At 40.2% G+C, this 18,944-nt stretch overlaps 2 protein-coding genes across 6 annotated transcripts in view; one reads left to right on the forward strand and one right to left on the reverse strand.

Annotated features, from left to right (window-relative positions):
- Pigl (phosphatidylinositol glycan anchor biosynthesis class L) overlaps positions 1-18,944 on the reverse strand; it is a 136,000-nt gene that overhangs the window by 13,885 nt on the left and 103,171 nt on the right. For 2 of the 5 annotated variants that reach the window (XM_076869944.1, XM_076869946.1), the window contains exon 7: positions 11,673-11,766. The exons of 1 other annotated variant lie outside the window; for it this stretch is intronic. In XM_076869944.1, the coding sequence (XP_076726059.1) occupies positions 11,752-11,766 (15 nt within the window). In that variant the 3' untranslated portion in view covers positions 11,673-11,751. Of the gene's footprint in view, positions 1-10,739; positions 11,767-18,944 lie in introns of those variants that run through there. 2 more of the 5 variants (XM_076869938.1, XM_076869942.1) reach the window with 2 other exon arrangements.
- Cenpv (centromere protein V) lies at positions 5,409-15,259 on the forward strand. Its single transcript, XM_076869952.1, has 5 exons — positions 5,409-5,854; positions 8,198-8,296; positions 9,729-9,798; positions 13,004-13,118; positions 14,865-15,259. The coding sequence occupies exons 1-5, from the start codon at positions 5,448-5,450 to the stop codon at positions 14,987-14,989; spliced, it is 816 nt and encodes a 271-aa protein (XP_076726067.1). The 5' UTR covers positions 5,409-5,447; the 3' UTR covers positions 14,990-15,259.

Below are 18,944 nucleotides of genomic sequence, written 5' to 3' on the forward strand. Positions count from 1 at the left end.
TCTGAAATATTATTCTAGGGGAAGCATGTGGAGGGAATAAACAGATAAAATATTCAAAAACATTTATTGATCAATTTTGCAATATCACTAGAGGAATACGGGTTTCATCATAATTACTAGAGAAAGGAAGGGAAACACCAGCATCATAGACAATAGAACTTCCAATCAACAAGAGGGCAAAAGGGAATGAAGAAAAACTTCCATATTAATATTAAAAAAGACTCAACAACAAGGCAAGATATAAACATAAATTTATGGATAAAATAAAGCGCAAAGATTCCAGTTTAATAACAGTCAAAAAGAACACAGTTCTATTTTTATTAAAGAAAAATTCAAGGAGAATTTTAAAAGTTCACCTATTTGCATTTGAAAGGATTAAAGTTTTGAAAATAGGAAGGAGTGGAGGTAGATATTGATCATACAAGTGAAATAAAAAGAAAGCAGAAATGGGAATTGTCATCAGATACTTTGGAATCAAGACCAGATACATTCACAAGTGCAAAAATTCCACTATTTAATAAAAGACATGACTTTACATATGTAATGTAAAATAATATACATTTTCCATGCTTACTGAATTCATAGTTGTTCAAAATTCATAAAGACAGCATAAGGCTCAAATATGTTTGTACTAAACATGGCCAAAGGCATAAATATTAATTTTCAGACTTCCACAAATTAGGTAAAAAGAAAGCCAGGCACTGTGGCACATGCCTGTAATTTCAGGGCTTGGGAGGCTGAAGCAGAGGATTGCAAGTTTAAAGCCACCCTCAGTAATTTAGCAAGGCTTTAAGCAACTTAGAATCTGTCTCAAAATAAAAAATAAGAAGGAGTGGGGATGTGGCTCAGTGGTTAAGTGCCCCTGGAAGGGGGAAGCAAATCATAGAGGAATAATACAGTTTATAAGTTTGCTTTACCACAAAGAGAGCTTTCTAATTTTCAGTTACTATGTCCTTTCTGTCCATGAAAATCAGTTATGTGCCTGGTTATAAAGGAAAATATAATAAATTTCATGATGATTTTATAATATAGTAACTTTAACTATAACCCAATAAATTGAGAAGTCAAACCCCCCCCCCCAATTTTTTTTTTTTTTTTTTTTACTTTGCTTGGGGTTGGGTTTATAGCTTCATGGTAAAGTGCTTGCCTAGCATGTGGACGGCCCTGAGCTTCATCCCCAGCACATAAAAAATAAAGTAATAAACTTTACTTGGAAGTGAGGTGCAGTGGTATGTGCCTATAGTCTCAGCTACTCTGGAATGGATACAGGAGAATCATTGACCCCAGATGTTTGCAGCCATTCTGGACAGTATTACAAGACGCTATTGTTAAAACAAAACCAACCTTCCACCAAAACAAAACAACAACAACAACAAAAACTTTGCTTGGTAATTAAGAAATAGTCTAACATTCAGATCAAAAAGGAAATCAAATTTATTTGGTGGTCCAATAAGTGAATTTGATTTAGCAAGGCCAATGGACACAAATTCAATTTGTAAAATAATTGATTTCTATATACTAGTAACAAACAATTGGAAAATTTTAAAATACCGATTGTAATAGCAAAATATCAAGTATTTGGGCATGAATTTTAACAAAATATGTGTTACAAAATTGATGAGAGAAATGAAGCTGGATTCTATAAATGAAGAGATTTAATGTGTTTATAGATTGGAAGAATCAATACTGTTAAGTGAATCTCTTGTGTTAATCTACAGATTCAATGCTACTCCAAACAATTTCATGGTGATATGAGTAGTGGTTATCCTTGGGGAGGATTGACTAGGAGAGAGGACAAAGGACCCTTCTAAGATTCTGGAAATGTTCTGTACCTTGATCTGGGTGATAGATATAAAAGTTTGTATGTATGTAAAAATAATTCAATGTATGTAAGATTTAGCTCAGGTTTAAAATGAAAAGCATGAATTGGGCTTTTATTTTAAGAATATTATGCCATAATTTGGCTTCAAAGTGGAGGTAGAGGAAACAATTTAATAAGGTTATTGCAAACCCAAAACTCATGAAGGTGATTAAAAAGACATGTGCCTGGAACAGTCTGACTCTAGGAAGGAATCTGATTCAATCCAGGGGTTATTAAAATAAGATGAAAAATATTAGTTTGTCTAACTTTTAGGAGAGAAGTGAAAGAATGAAAATTAAAGGAAGTTAAAACTGGGAAGTGAGTTTTTCACAGAAGTATGGTTGACAGTCTATCAGGTTTTTTTTTTTTTTTGTTTTGTTTTTTTTTTAAGAGATCAAAAATTGGCTGTATATGGAAATGCACAAAACTTGGGCCAAGACAATCTTGAACAACAAACATGGAGTACTTTATCTGACTTCAGAACTAAGCGATTAAACTAAATAGTCAAAACAGTGGTATTGGTGTAAAAATAGTTGAGTAAATCAGTGGAACAGAATTGAGACATAGACCTACATGTCTGTTTTTAGACCCACGCTTGGATTTTTAATTAATTAATTTTTTTTTTTTTTATTTTTTTTTTTTTTTGCAGTATTGGGGATTGAACCCAGGGCCTTGTGCATTTTAAGTAAGTGCTCTACCACTGAGCTAAGTTCACTGCCAGCCCTTTTAAAGAAATTTTTACTTTGGGACAATGTCTCTCTAAATTGCCTAGGCTGGCCTCAAATTTGCCTCCAGAGTAGCTGGGACTACTGGAGTGCACCATTGTTCCTTGCTAGGATGACTTTATATTTGACAAAGGTGCTATTGCAGTTCAGTGGGGAAGAGGAAAGATCTTTCAATAAATAGAGATGAAGCAACTGGATATCTATATGGGGGGAAAATGAACCTGCCTGACATCAAACGATGTCAAAATTAATTTCAGATGCATAATAGATCTAAGTATGAGAGAAAACTACAAAATTTCTGAAAAATACAGAATTCCAGGTGTGATGGTGCATGCTTGTGATCCCAGTGACTGTAGGCTAAGGCAGTAGGATTGCAAGTTTGAGGCTAGCCTGGGCAACTGTCTCAAAAAATCAAAAAAGGGCCAGGTATGGTGGCACAGACCTGTAATCCCAGTGATTGGGGAGGCTGAGGTGGGAGAATCAAAAGTTCAAGGCCAGTCTCAGCAATTTAGTGAAGACCTGTGAACTTAGTGAGATCTGTCTCAAAATAAAAAAAATAAAAAGGACTAGAGATGTAGCTCGGTGGTAAAGCATAAAGTGCCTCTGTGTTTAATCTTCAGTTAAAAAAAAAAAGGCTAGAGATGTAGGTCAGTGATAGAGTGCTCCTGGGTTAAATCCTAGTATGCAAAAAGAAAAGGAAAAAAAAGAGAGAGAGAAAAAGATAGAAAAGAAAACCTTCATGACATTTGGGGTAGGCAAGGATTTTTTTTTTTTTAGTATGATATAAAAAAATACCATAAAATAGCTGGGCACAGTGGCTCATATCTGTAATCCCAGCTGAGACAGGAGGATCCGGAATTCAAGCCATCCTCAGCAATGGCAAGGCACTAAGCAACTCAGTGAGACCATATCTCTAAATAAAATACAAAATAGGGCTGGGGATGTGGCTCAGTGGCTGAGTACCTCTGGGTTCAATCCCCAGTAACAAACAAATAAACCCACCACCAAAAATCTCAAAAACTCAAAATCAAACAAAGAAACATAAAATAATTCAATTGCACTTCATCAACAATTGAAATAAGTTATTGTAAGCCCAAAACTCAAGAAGGTGATTAAAAAGGCACGTCGAAATACAAAATTTCCACTCATCAAAAGATTAAGGAAGTGAAAAGGTAAGCTGCCATCGGGAGAATACATTTTCAGTGTATATGTCAGCTTTCAGAGAAGTGCTTGTGAACAAGCAACTCACAAAAGAGATCCCAATGCCCACTAAACACAAGAAGAGTGCTCAACATCACTACTGGACAAAGAGGTGCAAAAACATACTACAAGGAGATGTCACTGCACACCCTCCAGAAAGGCAAATTTAGAAACTGATGCGGTGGGACACACAGTGGTTGGGAATCCCAGCTACTTAGAAGCTGAGACATGAGGATCAAAAATTCAAGGTCAGCCTGGGCAATTTAGAGAGATGGTGTCTGAAAATAAAAGTAAAAAAGAGGATGTAGGTCAGTGATAGAGGACCCTGGGTTCCATCCCCAGTACTGCAAAACAAACCACAACAAAAACCAGATTGCTAACCTATGACCCGGAAATTTCTACCAAAAAGAAATGAATTTACAAAAGACTTGTACACAGATGTCAATAACAGCTTTATCCATAATTTGCACAAATTGGAAACAACACAAATACCTATTAGCAGGAGAATAAACTTTGATACGTATTCATGAATCAAATATTACTTGTCAGGAGGATTCTGAGTTTAAAGCCAGCCTCAGCAACACCGAGGCATTAAGCAAGTCAGTGAGACCTTGTCTCTAAATAAAATACAAAATAGGGCTGGGGGTGTGGCTCAGTAATTGAATGCCCCTGAGTTCAAACCTCAGTACAAAGAAAAAAAAAATAGTATATAAACATACTGTATATTTTATCTAAGCATATAAAGCTATACTCAGAGGAAACTTTATAGTCATATTTTCATTATCACAAAGATTGAAAATAAATGGACTTTGTACTTCAATAAGCTGTTTTAAAGATAACAATGAACAAAAATGGAATTTATAAAGTTGAAATGGAAGTAGAAAATAAAAATGTAGAAAAACGAGTAAAATGCTATTTCTTTGAAGATATGAATAAGATAGAGCAACTAATAGGTTTAGAGAGTATGGAGGTTCAATCAGTGGGTCTCTGATTTTTTTCCTCTTTAAACTTTGATTCTGTTAATAAAACCATGCTAATGGAAATTGATGCGGGCAGGGTTCATACATTTAGAATTAAAAATAAAATCTATTGACCATTCATATCCCTAACATATTGTTGTACTTCATCAATTGAAATAAGTTATTGCAAACCCATGTGACTGATAAGACCAAGTCTTGAGGACTATGAAATCAGCTGCCATTTATGCAGCAGGTAGAAGATGCCAGGCTTTTTATACACGTGGGCTTGTGTTAGTGGCACGATGGCTACTGCCAGGTAGGTCTATAACTTGGAGATGAAGTCAACCCGGGTTTCCAGATAAATTGTGGCTGTGAATTACGTCTGACTCAGGCTTCCCTAGGAAGGTATGAGGGGCGGGGGCGTGTTCGCAGGTCAAATTCGCTCTGGGTGTCTATGAGCAAAGGCCAGAGGCGCGGTCCGGGTAGACCTTTTGGACCCAGCCCGGCAGATGCATGCCCTCAGGCGGAGCGGGTGGGGGCCCCCTCCAGCGGGCAAGCTGGGTGTAGGCAGGTGCAGCGGGCCCAACTCTGGCAGACCCGCGCAGCGCCCCCTGGGTCTGCAGATTGGTAAGCGGCGGGGGCGCGCGCAGAGCGGCGGGGGCGCGCTGGGCTGCGAGGCCTGCGCGCTGGGCTGCGGGAGCCATGCGGCGGGCTAGGAGCGCTGTGGCTACCAAACCGCGCGGGCAGAAGCGGTCGGGTGCCTCCGGGACCCCGGTGGTCGCCTCCTCGGGCCCCAGCAACAGCCGGGCACGGCGCTCCGCGAGCAAGGCCGGGAGCGGTAGCCCGGCGGCCACCAGACAGCCGTCGGCGAAGCGGCGGCCGAAGCCTTCGCTGCCGCGGGCCCAGGAGGCGGGCCCGGAGGAGCCGCCGCCGCCGCCGGCTGAGCAGGCGTTGCTCCCGACGCCACCGCCGCCTCCGCCGACCCCAGCGACCCCGACGTCCTCGGTGTCCACGCTGGACCTGGGCGAGCAGCGGGAGCGCTGGGAGACGTTCCAGAAGCGGCAGAAGCTGAGCTTCGAGGGCGCCGCCAAACTCCTGCTGGACACCTTGTGAGTGCGTGCGGGCTGGGCCGGGCGCGCGGCAGTGGGCTCCACGCTGACGCCCCTGGGCTTAAGAGTCGGGCTGGCGCAGGTCGCCTCCCTGCCAGCGTGCGGGCTGCAGGCACCTTTCCGCTGTGCGTCCGCCACGTTACGGCGCCGACGCACCCCCGGGTATAGCGGCGGGTTTGGTCCTAATTCTAAGGGCCTACGGGGACAGAAAGGGTCTTTGTTAGAGCCCGCGCTTGGCTTGGTTGGCATACAAAGGGTCTCTCCTGGCCACCAGCGTCGTGCTCGGGACGTTGTGTCGTAGGGTGCGAGGGACCTTTCCCCGGGACTAGGATATAAACCTCACGACTTCTCTTATACCCGAACTCCTTTGTTATTTTTTTTTTAAATTATTATTTATTTTTGCATTAACACATGTGTTTTTGGAGGGTGGGCAAGGGGGAAAAAGCAGAGGGAGGGAGAGAAGCGTGAACGGCACAGGAGCCCACTGGGGAGCGAACTCCCGTTATTGTTCCAGCAGGCCTGCGGAGGAGGGGGTGGGGGCGGGGACTATTGATCCCGGAGAGAAGCGCGCGCAAAGGGGCCCCCGGAGGTTGCCGGCAGGGTTCGAGGCTTAGTGTCCTCCAACAAAAGGGGCTCTCTGACCATTCCGCTTCCCCATCTCTACTTGTGAAAGAAAAGAACCGCCATCATTTTAGCTGGAGAAAGGAGCATCTCGGTGGTCTATGATGTAGGAAAGAGACATTATTCTATCAAGGATTACCATCTTCTCCAAATGTGATGTAAAAACCATTGTGCTTTAGAGGCATTTTTTAACATCCTAACAATATATATCAGTGCCATTTTTAAAAATGAATCGAAGAATTTGGGAACTGAGACTGAGTAACCTAACAATTGTGGAACAACTTTAGGATTATTCCTCTTGAACAAAAGAAAATGTCATTGTTCCAGAAGAAATTCCCATAGTTTTGGTGCATCTTCGCAGAGACTACTTATTTATTTATTTATGTGTGTGTGTGTGTGTGTGTGTGTGTGCGCTTCACTTTTTCATCTATCGTCTGGGGATATAAATTGAACATTTTTAAAAAAGATTTATCCATCAAACATTTTTTGAGCCACTTGCTGCTGCTGGGTATAGGGATATAAAGAGCCTTAGAAAGGTAAAACTCAAATTTGAGATTTTTTTGTTAATCCTACACCAAACTGAAAAAGATATTTAAAATGTTTTTCGTCTATCAGATTGATATGAGCTAAATGTTTTTTTCATCCATCAGATTGGTATGAGAATGTACTTTATTTTTAAGTCATTAATTTTGTGCAAAAGTGTATAAAACATTTATGTGGTTTTTATTAAAATATTGTGTAGAAAAAGTTGGAGGGAATATGTAGTAAATAGTGGATCCCTTTTGCTGTAAAGATTACAGACTTTTCATTTTAAATGCCATCAAATAGGGTGGTTTGTGTTTTTAACAATAACCATTATGTATATGCAAGTAGAAATTGAAATACATTAACTTCTAAAGAAACGTGAAAAAAGTGTTGTTGCAATCAAATAATGGTAATTAAAGCTGCAGTGAGCTCTCTTTCTGTGATTATTGCGAAAAAGGTTTAGTGAAATATTTTCTCATTCAGTGTTGATAAGATATCAGTCCTCTAGGAAAGTGATTTGGTATTTTATTGCATCTTAATGTTCAGTTTTAGCTTATGTTTTCAAAGGATCAAATTGTATGTAATGTGTGTTTATAGTTATGTAAAAAGTCATGTTTATGAAAGATCCTGGAGAAGAGAGCAGAATTATAAGACCCTTTGTTATTGTCCCAGAAGACTTTTCTGAACCACCAGACCCAGTTGGGTGCCCTGTCTTGCTTTTCCGAAGCAGCCTATATGATCTTGATTACAATCATAATTAAATATTATTTGGACAATTTGTTTTGATTTGCTTAAGGTTAGTAAAGGAAACAACTATGTTGGCTGTGTTTTGTGTATTGCTCTCTTTGGGTCATAAAAATTTTTATTAGCCATTTGAATAAAAATGTTGGGGTGGTGAAATTAGGCTTCTTTCTTTTCCCTCTACTTTCTGAATTCTAGAAATATTTTATTTTTTAGTTTAATAAATTTAAGAAACAGCACAAAGAGCTGTGGACAAAGGCACTGAATCCATTCTTTTATAAAATTGACTGTGCCTCCTTAAAAAGCAGATATGCATTTCTTTGTCCTGTAGAAAAGACTTTTGTTCTATCTTGCCTTTCTTTCGACAACAAAAAGAGAGAGTGCACAGGAGCCATGCCATAAGGCCCCTGCCAGACTATTCAGAAATTCTTATCTTTTGATTTTTGTTTCATTTAGTGAATACCAGGGCCTGGTGAAGCACACAGGAGGCTGCCACTGTGGAGCAGTTCGTTTTGAAGTCTGGGCCTCAGCAGACTTACATATCTTTGATTGCAAGTGAGTATTTTCTTTACCTAAATTGGCTTAAAAGAACTTAAGAGTAAAAATGCAGTGTTTTTTTTTTTTTTTTTTTTCAGAATAATTTGGGGAGTTGTGTATATAACATTGGTCATGAGCTGGTAATGTTGAAGTCAGCTGGTGGGTACATAAGGGTTCATTGTTTTATTCTTTATTTTTAGGTATGGCTTGAAATTTTCAATAATAAAAAATGTTAGAGAAGAGGCTAAAAATAATAGCCTGTTGTTTGTGTGTATGAGAGAGCAGGATAGAGAGAGAATGTTCAGGAGCTTGTGTGTGCCACAGATTTCCCACAGCACAGCCCCAGGTGACACAGAACAGGGTCCTCAGGGCTTGTGGCTGAGAATCACCCTTCAGATTGATATTGTTGATGATTTGGGAGTGGTTAGCTGAAAATGAATCTGTCTGGACACTGTGTAAAAAGCCTTGGGCAGAGTCTTTTATAGGAGTCAAGAGTTGGGTAGTGATGGAATAAACACCTGCAAATTCCACATGCACTGGACCTCTGTTCTTGGGATGAGGCAGATGGTACCACCAGGATGTGTGGAGGGCCTGCTTCTTAGCACCTTCTCTGTCATTATAATAGAGCAAGACAACAGGCTCTGGCTTCTGGACCAGTCATTGGCATTACCTAATTATTCAACAGTATCCTGTTCTTTTTGACTCTGAATGGTACCTAAATGGTTTATGAATAATCAATACTGTGGAATTACTCAAATGGAGTAACAGTTAGAGTCCAGATCTGGAAAGAAGCATTGAGGAATAATTCGTTATAGAATCCTGTACTAAGTCAGAATTTTTAAGAGGTGGCTTAAAAGATTCAGGGTATAGCTCAGTAGTGGGGTGCCTGCTTAGTATTTGCGAGGCCTTGGTTCACTGTCCCCAGCATGCACACACACACAACATATATTCCCATAGAGACACACACATGGTGGCCTAAAAAGATGGGATTTTGATTTTATTTCCAATTTGGTATTTTTGGGGACCTGTTTTACTTGAAGCTAGATTTACTCTCTGGTATGGAGATTTGGAAAAAGCAAAACTTAAGCTTCCATGTCTGTTTTTGAAGCATAAGTTTAGAGCAATGTCTGAAATTTGCTTTTTAAAATGTTTTAAAAATCCTATGTTTTCTTTCACTCTAGAGATCTAGGGGGTAAGTGTCCTGTTGGTCCTGGATTTTTGAATGGGGCATGGCCCCTACTGCTACGTTTGGGGCAGGCAGGCTCCACTGCTACACAAAGCAGAGGCACCAGGTGGCCAGTCCATCTGCCTCAGCTCCCTCCTTCCTGGGTCATGCTGAAAGGGGTATCCCTTTTGAGGTCAGCTGATTCTTTAAACATATCAGGCTGGGCTTCTTGGGCACACAGGATGCAGATGGCTGTTCACAGTCTGGAATTTACTCTTATTGTAGCTGCAGCATTTGCAAGAAGAAGCAGAATAGACACTTCATTGTTCCAGCTTCTCGATTCAAGCTCCTGAAGGTTAGTACTTTTATAATAAGAGTAGGGTAAGGGAGGGCAGTATCCATGTGTGTTGATTTGTGAACTCCAACTTCTAGCATACCCTCTGTAGAGTAGGAGGGGCAGGGAGCATAGCAGGGCTTCTCAGGGACTTTGGTTTCCCTTTTAATATAATGTTATTTTTGCCCCCTTCCTCTTTTTTTTTTTTTTTTTTTTTTTTTTAATGGTACTGGCAGTTAAACCCAGTGCCACATGTGGGCTGGGCAGGCACCCTACCACTGTGCCATCTCCCCAGCCCCCTTTGATTTAAAAAGGCATATTTGATTTTATTGTGGAAACATTTTCAAATTTCAAATTTCAAATCCCCAGCCCCCTTTGATTTAAAAAGGCATATTTGATTTTATTGTGGAAACATTTTCAAATTCAGAGACTCAAAAAAATAAATTTGTTGGGAGAGGTGGCACGTGCCCATAATCCTAGCTACTCAGGAGACTAAGGCAGAGGATGCAGCCTCAGCAACTTAGCCAGACCCTGCCTCAAAAAATAAAAAAAAGCTGGGCATAGTGGTGCATGCCTTTCAGTGAATTTAGAGGTTGAGGCAGAAGGATCAGTTTTAGGGAAGCCTTGGCAACTTAGACTGTGTCTCAAAATTAGTGAAAAAAGGTGGGTTAAAGCACCCCTGTTTTTTCCCCCAGTACTATAAAGGATATGCAAGCCAGTAAATGAATAAAATAAAGTAAGCTGGAGACATAACTCAGTGGTAAGTACCCGAGTATTACAGAAATAAGTTAATTAATCAGTTAAAATCAAAGATAACCATAGTTAATATTTTGGTGCATGTCCTTGTGCATTATTTTCTGTGCAAATAAATTCATCTAACTATATTATCATGTTTTTATCAAAGTATGTCTTTACCATTCATTCTTTTTTTATATTTATTTTTTAGTTGTAGTTGGACACAATACCTTTATTTTATTTATTTTTATGTGGTGCTGAGGATTGAACCCCCACACATGCCAGGCGAGTGCTTTACCACTGAGCTACAACCACAGTCCACAAGTTTACTATTCATTCTATAACCATTTTTGTCATTTTCCAATGAAAAACTTACCATGATTTTATTACTTTTATTTTGAGGAATTTTTTTGCACTTGGTACAGAATTAGCAAGGTAGAAGAAAATATGTGTGTACGCAGTGAAAAGTCACCCTCCACTGTTCCACAGGCCCCAGTCTCCACTCACTGTCATCCACTTCTTAATTGACTTCTCCCATGATTCCTGTATTTGCAGCCCTGGACTTGAAGGTCTTCTTCAGGTTTTTGTTTTATTTTCCTCAAATTATAAACATCACTGTAATGAACTTCTCTGAGGATAAATATTTGACAATTTAGAATCTTTTTCTTTGGGATCAATTTCCTTAGAAATAAAAAAAACTCTGGGTCAGAAAATCCAAAATTATAAAAGGCTTTTACCACTTCCTAAGTAACGTGGGTGGGGCAGGGCTTTAAGTCCATTCTCCATTCTTAATTCTCCCATCATGGTCTCTGGGAGTTTTGCTGTAAGACTGTCTCCTTTACTAGACTGCAAGTGTCTCCCAAGGCAAGTACGAACTTTTTTTGTGTGTCTGACCCAGTTCTTGGCCAGGTGGGCTTGGCACTGAGTAGGCTGTCACTGAATTCACAAGGATGGTCTTGAGTGCTGAGATTACATTCAAAATGTGCAAGGCCATTCATTTTTCTTCTTCCTCCTTTTTTTCTTTTTTTTACTTTTTATTTGAGATAGGTCTCACCATGTTGCCCAGGCTGGTCTCAAACTCCTGGGCTCTAGCAATCCTGTCTCCTGAGTGGCTAGGATTATAGGTGTGCATCACTATGTGCTTGTCTTTGCCTGCCCTGTGACCCTTGAGTGACACCTTTCTTTGTGTGGGGTATCTGGTGACAGGGAGGTACTTCAGGTGGGCAGCATTCTTGTTCTTCATCTTTCCTTTACCTACAGAAGAGCACAAATGTGTGTCTATAGCCTTCTGGCAGCTATGGTCCCCCCTCAGTTTTTTTCCTCAAGCATCCATTATAGCTGGTTCTAAATATACCACCAGGGGCAGCCCTGTGCTCCTTGGTCAGGAATTGATGTTTAGAAAGATTCTTCTTTGGATCTACTTGACCACATGTCTTCCTGGTGCTCTAGGACACTATTTGCTTCTTCTGTTCCACCCCATCAGAGGATAAATTTTCTGCTTTGTAACATTTTTTTTTAAAAGTAAATACAAAATGTATTTATTCAGATATTTACGGGAGCCTGGTTCAGTGGTGCACACCTGTAATCCCAGCAGCTCTGAAGACTGAGGCAAGGAGGATCAGGAGTTCAAAGCCAGCCTCAGAAAAAAGCAAGGAATTAAGCAACTCAGACCCTGTCTCTAAATAAAATACACAATAGGGCTGTAATGTGGCTCATGGTCGAATGCCCCTAAGTTCAATCCCTGGTATGCCTACACCCCAAATCAAATATTTATGGGGCACTGTTCTGAAACATACCAGTTAACATGACAGACAGGACCCTTGTTCTGGAGTTTACATTCTGCAGGTGGGGAGATCAAGAAAATGCTGTTGCAAAGAGTTAAAGTTGAGCAATCTGATAGAAGAAATGGATGGCTACTTTAGCTTGGTTAGGAAAGGTCCCTTTGAGGTGTTCGATCATATGATAAAGACAGTGGAGGGTCATGGGCAAAAGTGTTCTAGGCAAAGGGGACAGCCTGTACCAAGAGCTTGAGCTTAGTGTGTTAGGGAGCTGAACAATGGCCATTGTGACTGGTGGACAGTAATTAGGGTATGGGTGGGGAAAATGGCCCTGGGTTCAATCCCCAGTACAGCAACAGACAAACATACAAAAAACTCTAGGATTTCAGGCGTGCGACACTGCAACTGGCTTCACTCCCTGTCACTCCCTGACTTTTACAAGGCATTCTGTCTTACAGTGGGTCAGGAAAGGCTGAAGGCTGGGTTATTCCTATGAGAGGCCATGAGCTGTCACTTTCCAGAGTGACATATCTCCAAGTAGTGGAGATGGATCTCCATCCTGAAGAAGCTTCCAATCTTTTGTGGGAGTTGGGACCTGTCCTCATACTGCTGAGAGTCCTACAAAAAGGCTACCCCCATTGATCCTTTTAAAAGATTTATTTTTTAAATGACTTAAGACATTTTTTTATAAAAAGACTATTTGTTTGTTATAGGGAGCAGAGAGCATAACGACTTACACGTTCAACACACACAAAGCCCAGCATACCTTCTGCAAGAAATGTGGTGTTCAGAGCTTCTACACTCCTCGCTCCAACCCTGGCGGCTTTGGTGAGTACAGGGGATGGTTTGCAAACTCTGGGGATGCCGAGAGGCCCAGGGTACTTGAGGTTCAAGCGCTTGGACAGGTGGGCACTAGCTTATTTGGTGTGCCTTCTACCTGGCTAGGTGCTTTCACAGGTATGTGTTAGAACAGAGCTCTTCAGCAGAGCTCTTTGCAAATGGTAGCATCTAAGACTGGTTCTGGTCAAATATTTCATTCCCATATGGCAGTCTTTGTCACAGTCCAGCCAAGATTCTATTCTTTGCTGATTCAGAGCTCTGTGCTTCAGGGGCCAACACTGACAAGTACAGAGAGGGCCCATGGGGAGATGGGTCTGTGGAGTCAGGGGAGGCCTTGCAGTAACGACAGGGAGTGGAGGCAAGAATGAGGACCATTGCTAATATCACTTTAAATATTTTTTGAGGGCTTGGGGTGTACTGCAGTGCATGTGCAAGGCCCCAGCACAAAAATTAAGATTATAAAATCCTGTGTGTTCAAAAAACAATCAAGAGAAACTCCAAGGCTGTTTTTGGGTCCTGCTTAGGTCTGGAGAGAATTTCTAAGAGCGCTACAAAGTTAAAACCAACCCTTAGGGGCTGGGGATGTGGCTCAAGTGGTAGCGCGCTCGCCTGGCATGCGTGTGGCCCGGGTTCGATCCTCAGCACCACATACAAAAATGTTGTGTCCGCTGAAAACTAAAAAATAAATATTAAAAAAAAAATTTCTCTCTTTCTCTCATTCTCACTCTCTAAGAAAAAAAAAAAAAAAGGTTTAAAACCAACCCTTAGACAGTTTCTTAGAAAAATGCCATTTCCAGTTAGAATGAGGAGAAACTAGAGATTGAAGATGTTCCTATGTATATACAACCTCTGTGACCAGAACTGTCACCTGCCTTATGTGGAAGGAGGAGAAGGGCAGTACGTCACTCTAGCACCTTTGTACCCTATTTCTCCAGCAGTTCCCATGAGACTCCTTCCTCCCTACCTATGGAATAGGATAGTTTTGAAAAGTATAAAATCCTGTAGAAATTGGAAGGAACTTCAGCTTTATTTTTTGGATACTGGGGATTGAACCCAGGGGTGTTCTACCACTGAGTTACATCCCCAGCCTTTTTTTTTTTAAATTTTGAGACAAGATCTTACTAAATTGCCCTTGAATTTGTAATCCTCCTGCCTTAGCCTCCCAGGTCTCTGGGATTATAGGCCTGTGCTACCATGCCTGGTGGGAAGTATAATCCTTAGAAAACTAATTTAGCTAATCAGAGGAAAAGCCTGAGAATTCTTCAGGTGACAGTCAAGAGACTGCACTAAGCCTGAGCCTTTCTACTATTTCTTTTTCTCAGCTTGGTTTTGAATGATGTCCAGTCTTGGCCATCATTGGTTCAAGGAATTTGATATCCTGTCTGGCTGTTAAGGACTGTAAGCCAGAAAGTTGAAGTTATAAGTATGGTCAGAGTAGTCTTATAAACTTACACTGCAAGCTGGAGGGTATCACTCAGATATATGGTGTGTAGGACAGTGAATGCTTCAGATAGGGATTTATTTAAGATCCAGTAGTGGGCTGGGGATGTGGCTCAAGCTGTAGCGTGCTCGCCTGGCATGCACGGGGCACTGGGTTCGATCCTCAGCACCACATAAAAATAAAATAAAGATGTTGTGTCCACTGAAAACTAAAAACAAAAAACCAAAAACAAAACCAGTAGTCTCTGGTTTCACGCATACTTGGGACCTCTCTTTAAATGCCATTTCCCCTAGGAATTGCCCCACACTGCCTGGATGAAGGCACCGTGCGGAGTGTCGTCACTGAGGAATTCAATGGCAGCAATTGGGAGAAGGCCATGAAGGAGCACAAGACCATCAAGAACATGTCTAAAGAGTGAGCTTCTGCTTCTGCCTTCCTGCAAAGGAGGAAAGAGTGGGGCCAGCAGCTCTCTGGCCCCTGGGGCCCTTCAGTGGGTGCCCTTGATGTGGCTGACCCCAGGCTGGTGGCCTGTGGTCACCTTGGTTTCTCTAGTTTGCTCTAGCTACCAGTTTCTTTAGGCAGCTCTTTGTCCTTCCTCAGCCCGATTTTGATGTAGACTAGTTGACCCTTTTCCTTCTTTTCCCCAACTTTTGTGTGATCTTTTGGAAAATAAATATTTTTAACATTAGTGAAGTCACTGTGGTTCCTCATTTCATTTGTACTTTGATTTTTACTCCTGAGGCCATTCACTGAACAGCACCTATTGAGCACTGTCAAGATGGCTTGTAACCGAAATAGGAAGAGAAGACATATGAACAGTGATTACAACTAGAAGATTGTGCATGACCATAGTTCATGTGAACTATGAAGGCACAGATCTAGGAGTTCAAAAGAGGGTTAGTATGGGAAGACTTGGAGGAGGTAGAGTGTAAGTCAGTCACAATTTTTTTTTTTTAGTTGTAGATGGCTACAATACCTTAAGTTTTAATTTATTTATCCTTATGTGGTGCTGAGGATGGAACCCAAGGGCTCAAATGTGCTAGGCAAGCACCCTACCACTGAGCTATAGCTCCAGCCCCAGTCACATTGTGTTTTGAAGGTGAATCAGCTTCTAAACTTTTTTCTTTCTTTAATAGTGGTAAAGTACACATAAAGTAAAATGAATCATCTTAAACATTTTTATAATTCAGTAGTGTTAAATATATTCACAATGTTGTTCATCACCATCACGAATCTCCAGAACCCTCTTTATTTTATTCCTTAGTTGTAGTTGGACACAATACCTTTACTTCACTTATTTTTTTATGTGGGGCTGAGGATCAAACCCAGAGTCTCGCACATTCAAGGTGAGTGCTCCACTGCTGAGCCACAACCCCAGCTCCTTCATAACTCTTTATCTTGTAAAACTGAAACTCTGTTCCCATTAAACAATTTTTTCCATTAAACAGTTTTATTCCATTTTATCTAGGAAAGATAGAGGGGAGAAGGAACTGTAAATGGAGGTACAGCAAGTACAGAAGCCAGAATGGACAGTCTTCGTTTTAGTCTCAGGAACATGGCCTTTTGTGTGTGTGTGTGTGTGTGTGTGTGTGTGTGTGAGAGAGAGAGAGAGAGAGAGAGAACCCAGGGGAGCTCTACCACTAAGCTCCATCTCCAATCCTTGTCATTTTTTATTTTGAGACAGGGCCTGGCCTCGAATTTGTGATCCTCCTCTATACTCTGTGCTCTGCCATGTGTATTTTTAAAATAATTTTTTTATGCCAATACATATGCCCTCATCAAATGTTATATGGCATTGTATAGTATGGGTATAGTTCCACTTTTTAAAAAAATTTTCAAAAAGTTTTTATTTATTATTTTGGTTAGAGATGCACACAATACCTCTGTATTTTATTTGTTTTTATGTGGTGCTGGGGATGGAACCCCGTGTTAACCCATTGCCTCATGTGTGCTATGCCAAGTGCTGTACTACTAAGCCACAACCACAACCCCTAGTTTAACTTTTTTTTTTTTAATGGAAATTTTGTTGCCTTTTTTTTTTTTTAATATTATACAGTGTTGATGAATATCCTTTTACATGTTTTGTGTATGTGGCTTTTATCTGAGAATATAGATGTGGAATTGCTGGATTGAAGGATATGCATATTTTAAATACTAAAAAACTTCTAAACTTCCTTCAAAGTGTATACTCTGTATGCAAGATCATCAACCTTTAATATAGCAGAGTGACCTCACTGACAGCTTATGTTATCAGTCTTTTTAACTGTGACCACTCTAGGGCAAAAAAGTTTATTTTTAAAATTTCCATCACTGTGATTACCTGTAAGTACCATTTTGGGGCCATTTTTTATTTTCTGTCCTGTTAGTTACTTGATTGTGTCTTTTGTCCATTTTTCTTTGGGTTATTTTTTGATACATTTAAAAAATTAAATAAGGGATTAATTATATTAATAAATTAATTTTTGGATAATTTTCATATTTTGCAGATATTATCTGTAGCTTATTCTTTTTAGGGTTCAAATTTTTAAAAAAATTTTTTTTGGTTATAGATGGACACAATGTATTTTTATGTGGTGCTGAGGACCAAACCCAGGGCCTCACACATTCGAGGCAAGAACTCTACCACTGAGCTACAACCCCAGCCCCAGGGTTCAAATTTTTAAAAGTATTTATGTTTGTGGTACTGGGGAATGACCCCAAGGGTGCACTGAACATCCCCAGTCCCCTTTTACATGTTTTATTTCCAGACAGGGTTTCACTATGTTGCTGAGGCTGACCTCAAATGTGCAATCTCTTAACCTCAGCCATGAATTAACATGTGTGTGCTGCTGCACCTGGTGGGTTTTAATTTTATTTTTTAAAAATATTTTTAGTTGTAGATGAACGCAATACTTTTATTTATTTTTATGTGGTCCTGAGGATTGAACCCAGGGCCTCACACGTGCTAGGCGAGCGCTCTACCACTGAACTCCAGCCCCCAGGTTTTAATTTTTGATGGAGCCAAATTTATGTATTTTTTCCCTCCCCTGTCTTTCAAACCTGTGACTTTATGATTCATTTCTTGTTTGAGACTCCCTTCTTTACTGAAACCTGTACTTACCTGTACTTTCTTCTGATAACTTTCAAAACTCTTTTTTTTTTTTTTTCAAAAACATATAGCTCTTTATCTTGTTGGGAGGGGATAGGTTTTTTTTTTTTTTCCTTTAAATTTCACCAAAGGTATGAGAAAGAGGTTAATAACTGGTTTATCAACACTTTTGTTGGCTAATCCACTCATTCTTCATTGATTTAAAATGTTGCATTTACTAGGTACAAAATTAGCAGCAGGAAAATCATAAATTAGAGAGTGGCCTCAGCAATTTAGTGAGACCCTGGTTCAAAATAAAAAAGGTCTGGGGATATAGCCCCCCCCCCCCAAAAAAAAAAAAAAAAGTCACATTTAGTTTTTTTTCCCCTGGACTCTTCATTTGTTTGTTTCATCATCTCTTTTTCTATACTTCTACAAATACCAAATTGTTTTAAACTCTTAAGCTTTATAATGTACTTTAAATAATCTGAGAGGGTAAATCCCCCTATATTATTCATTCTTATGCATTTTTGTACTCCAGATGAATTTATTTATTTTTTTTTAGATGTCAATAGACCTTTATTTTATTTATATGAGGTGCTGAGAATCGAACTCAGGGCCTCACACTTGCTAGGCAAGTTGTCTACCACTGAGCCACAATCCCAGCCCTCCAGATTTTATTTATTTACTTACTTACTTAATTGGTATTGGGGATTGAACATAGGGGTATTTAAAGAAACTATCCCCTCCCCATGCTTTTTTTTTGTACCAGGGATTGAACTCAGGGGAACTCACTGAGCTACATCCCCAGCTCTATTTTATTTAGAGACAGGGTCTCAGTGAGTTGTTTAGTGCCTCATTTTTGCTGAGACTGGCTTTGAACTCTTGATCCTCCTGCCTCAGTCTCCTAAACTGCTGGGATTACAAGTGTGCAATACTGCACCTCACATCTCCAGCCCTTTTTATTTTTTATTTTGAGACAGGGTCTTGCTGAGTTGCTGATGCTGGCTTTGAACTTGTGATTCTCCTGCCTCAGCCTCCAGAGTTTCTGGGATCACAGGTGTGTGCAACCAGGACCAACCAGATTAATTTTAGAATTAGCAAATCAAGTAAGATAAAATCAAGTTGAATTTCAAATTTTTGGACTCAAGTGATACTCCTGCTTCAGCCTTTCAGGTAACTGGGACTATAGGCTTGGCTTTTGATTATAAGCATATTAAATTTATAAATAATTTGGGAAAGAATAAGATTTATGGTACTCCGTCTTTTTTCTATTCAGTTGACATATAATTGTACTGTTTATGGG

Source organism: Callospermophilus lateralis, chromosome 11 (genome assembly GCF_048772815.1).
Source record: "Callospermophilus lateralis isolate mCalLat2 chromosome 11, mCalLat2.hap1, whole genome shotgun sequence".
In the NCBI taxonomy this organism is placed as follows: Eukaryota; Metazoa; Chordata; class Mammalia; order Rodentia; family Sciuridae; genus Callospermophilus; species Callospermophilus lateralis.

Bases quoted from the DNA above. Each gene is read 5' to 3' on its own strand.
- Cenpv (XM_076869952.1), top strand. From the start codon at position 5,448: ATGCGGCGGGCTAGGAGCGCTGTGGCTACCAAACCGCGCGGGCAGAAG. The intron at 5,855-8,197 runs GTGAGTGCGTGC...TGTTTCATTTAG, and splicing joins AAACTCCTGCTGGACACCTT to TGAATACCAGGGCCTGGTGA. The intron at 9,799-13,003 runs GTTAGTACTTTT...TGTTTGTTATAG, and splicing joins CTCGATTCAAGCTCCTGAAG to GGAGCAGAGAGCATAACGAC.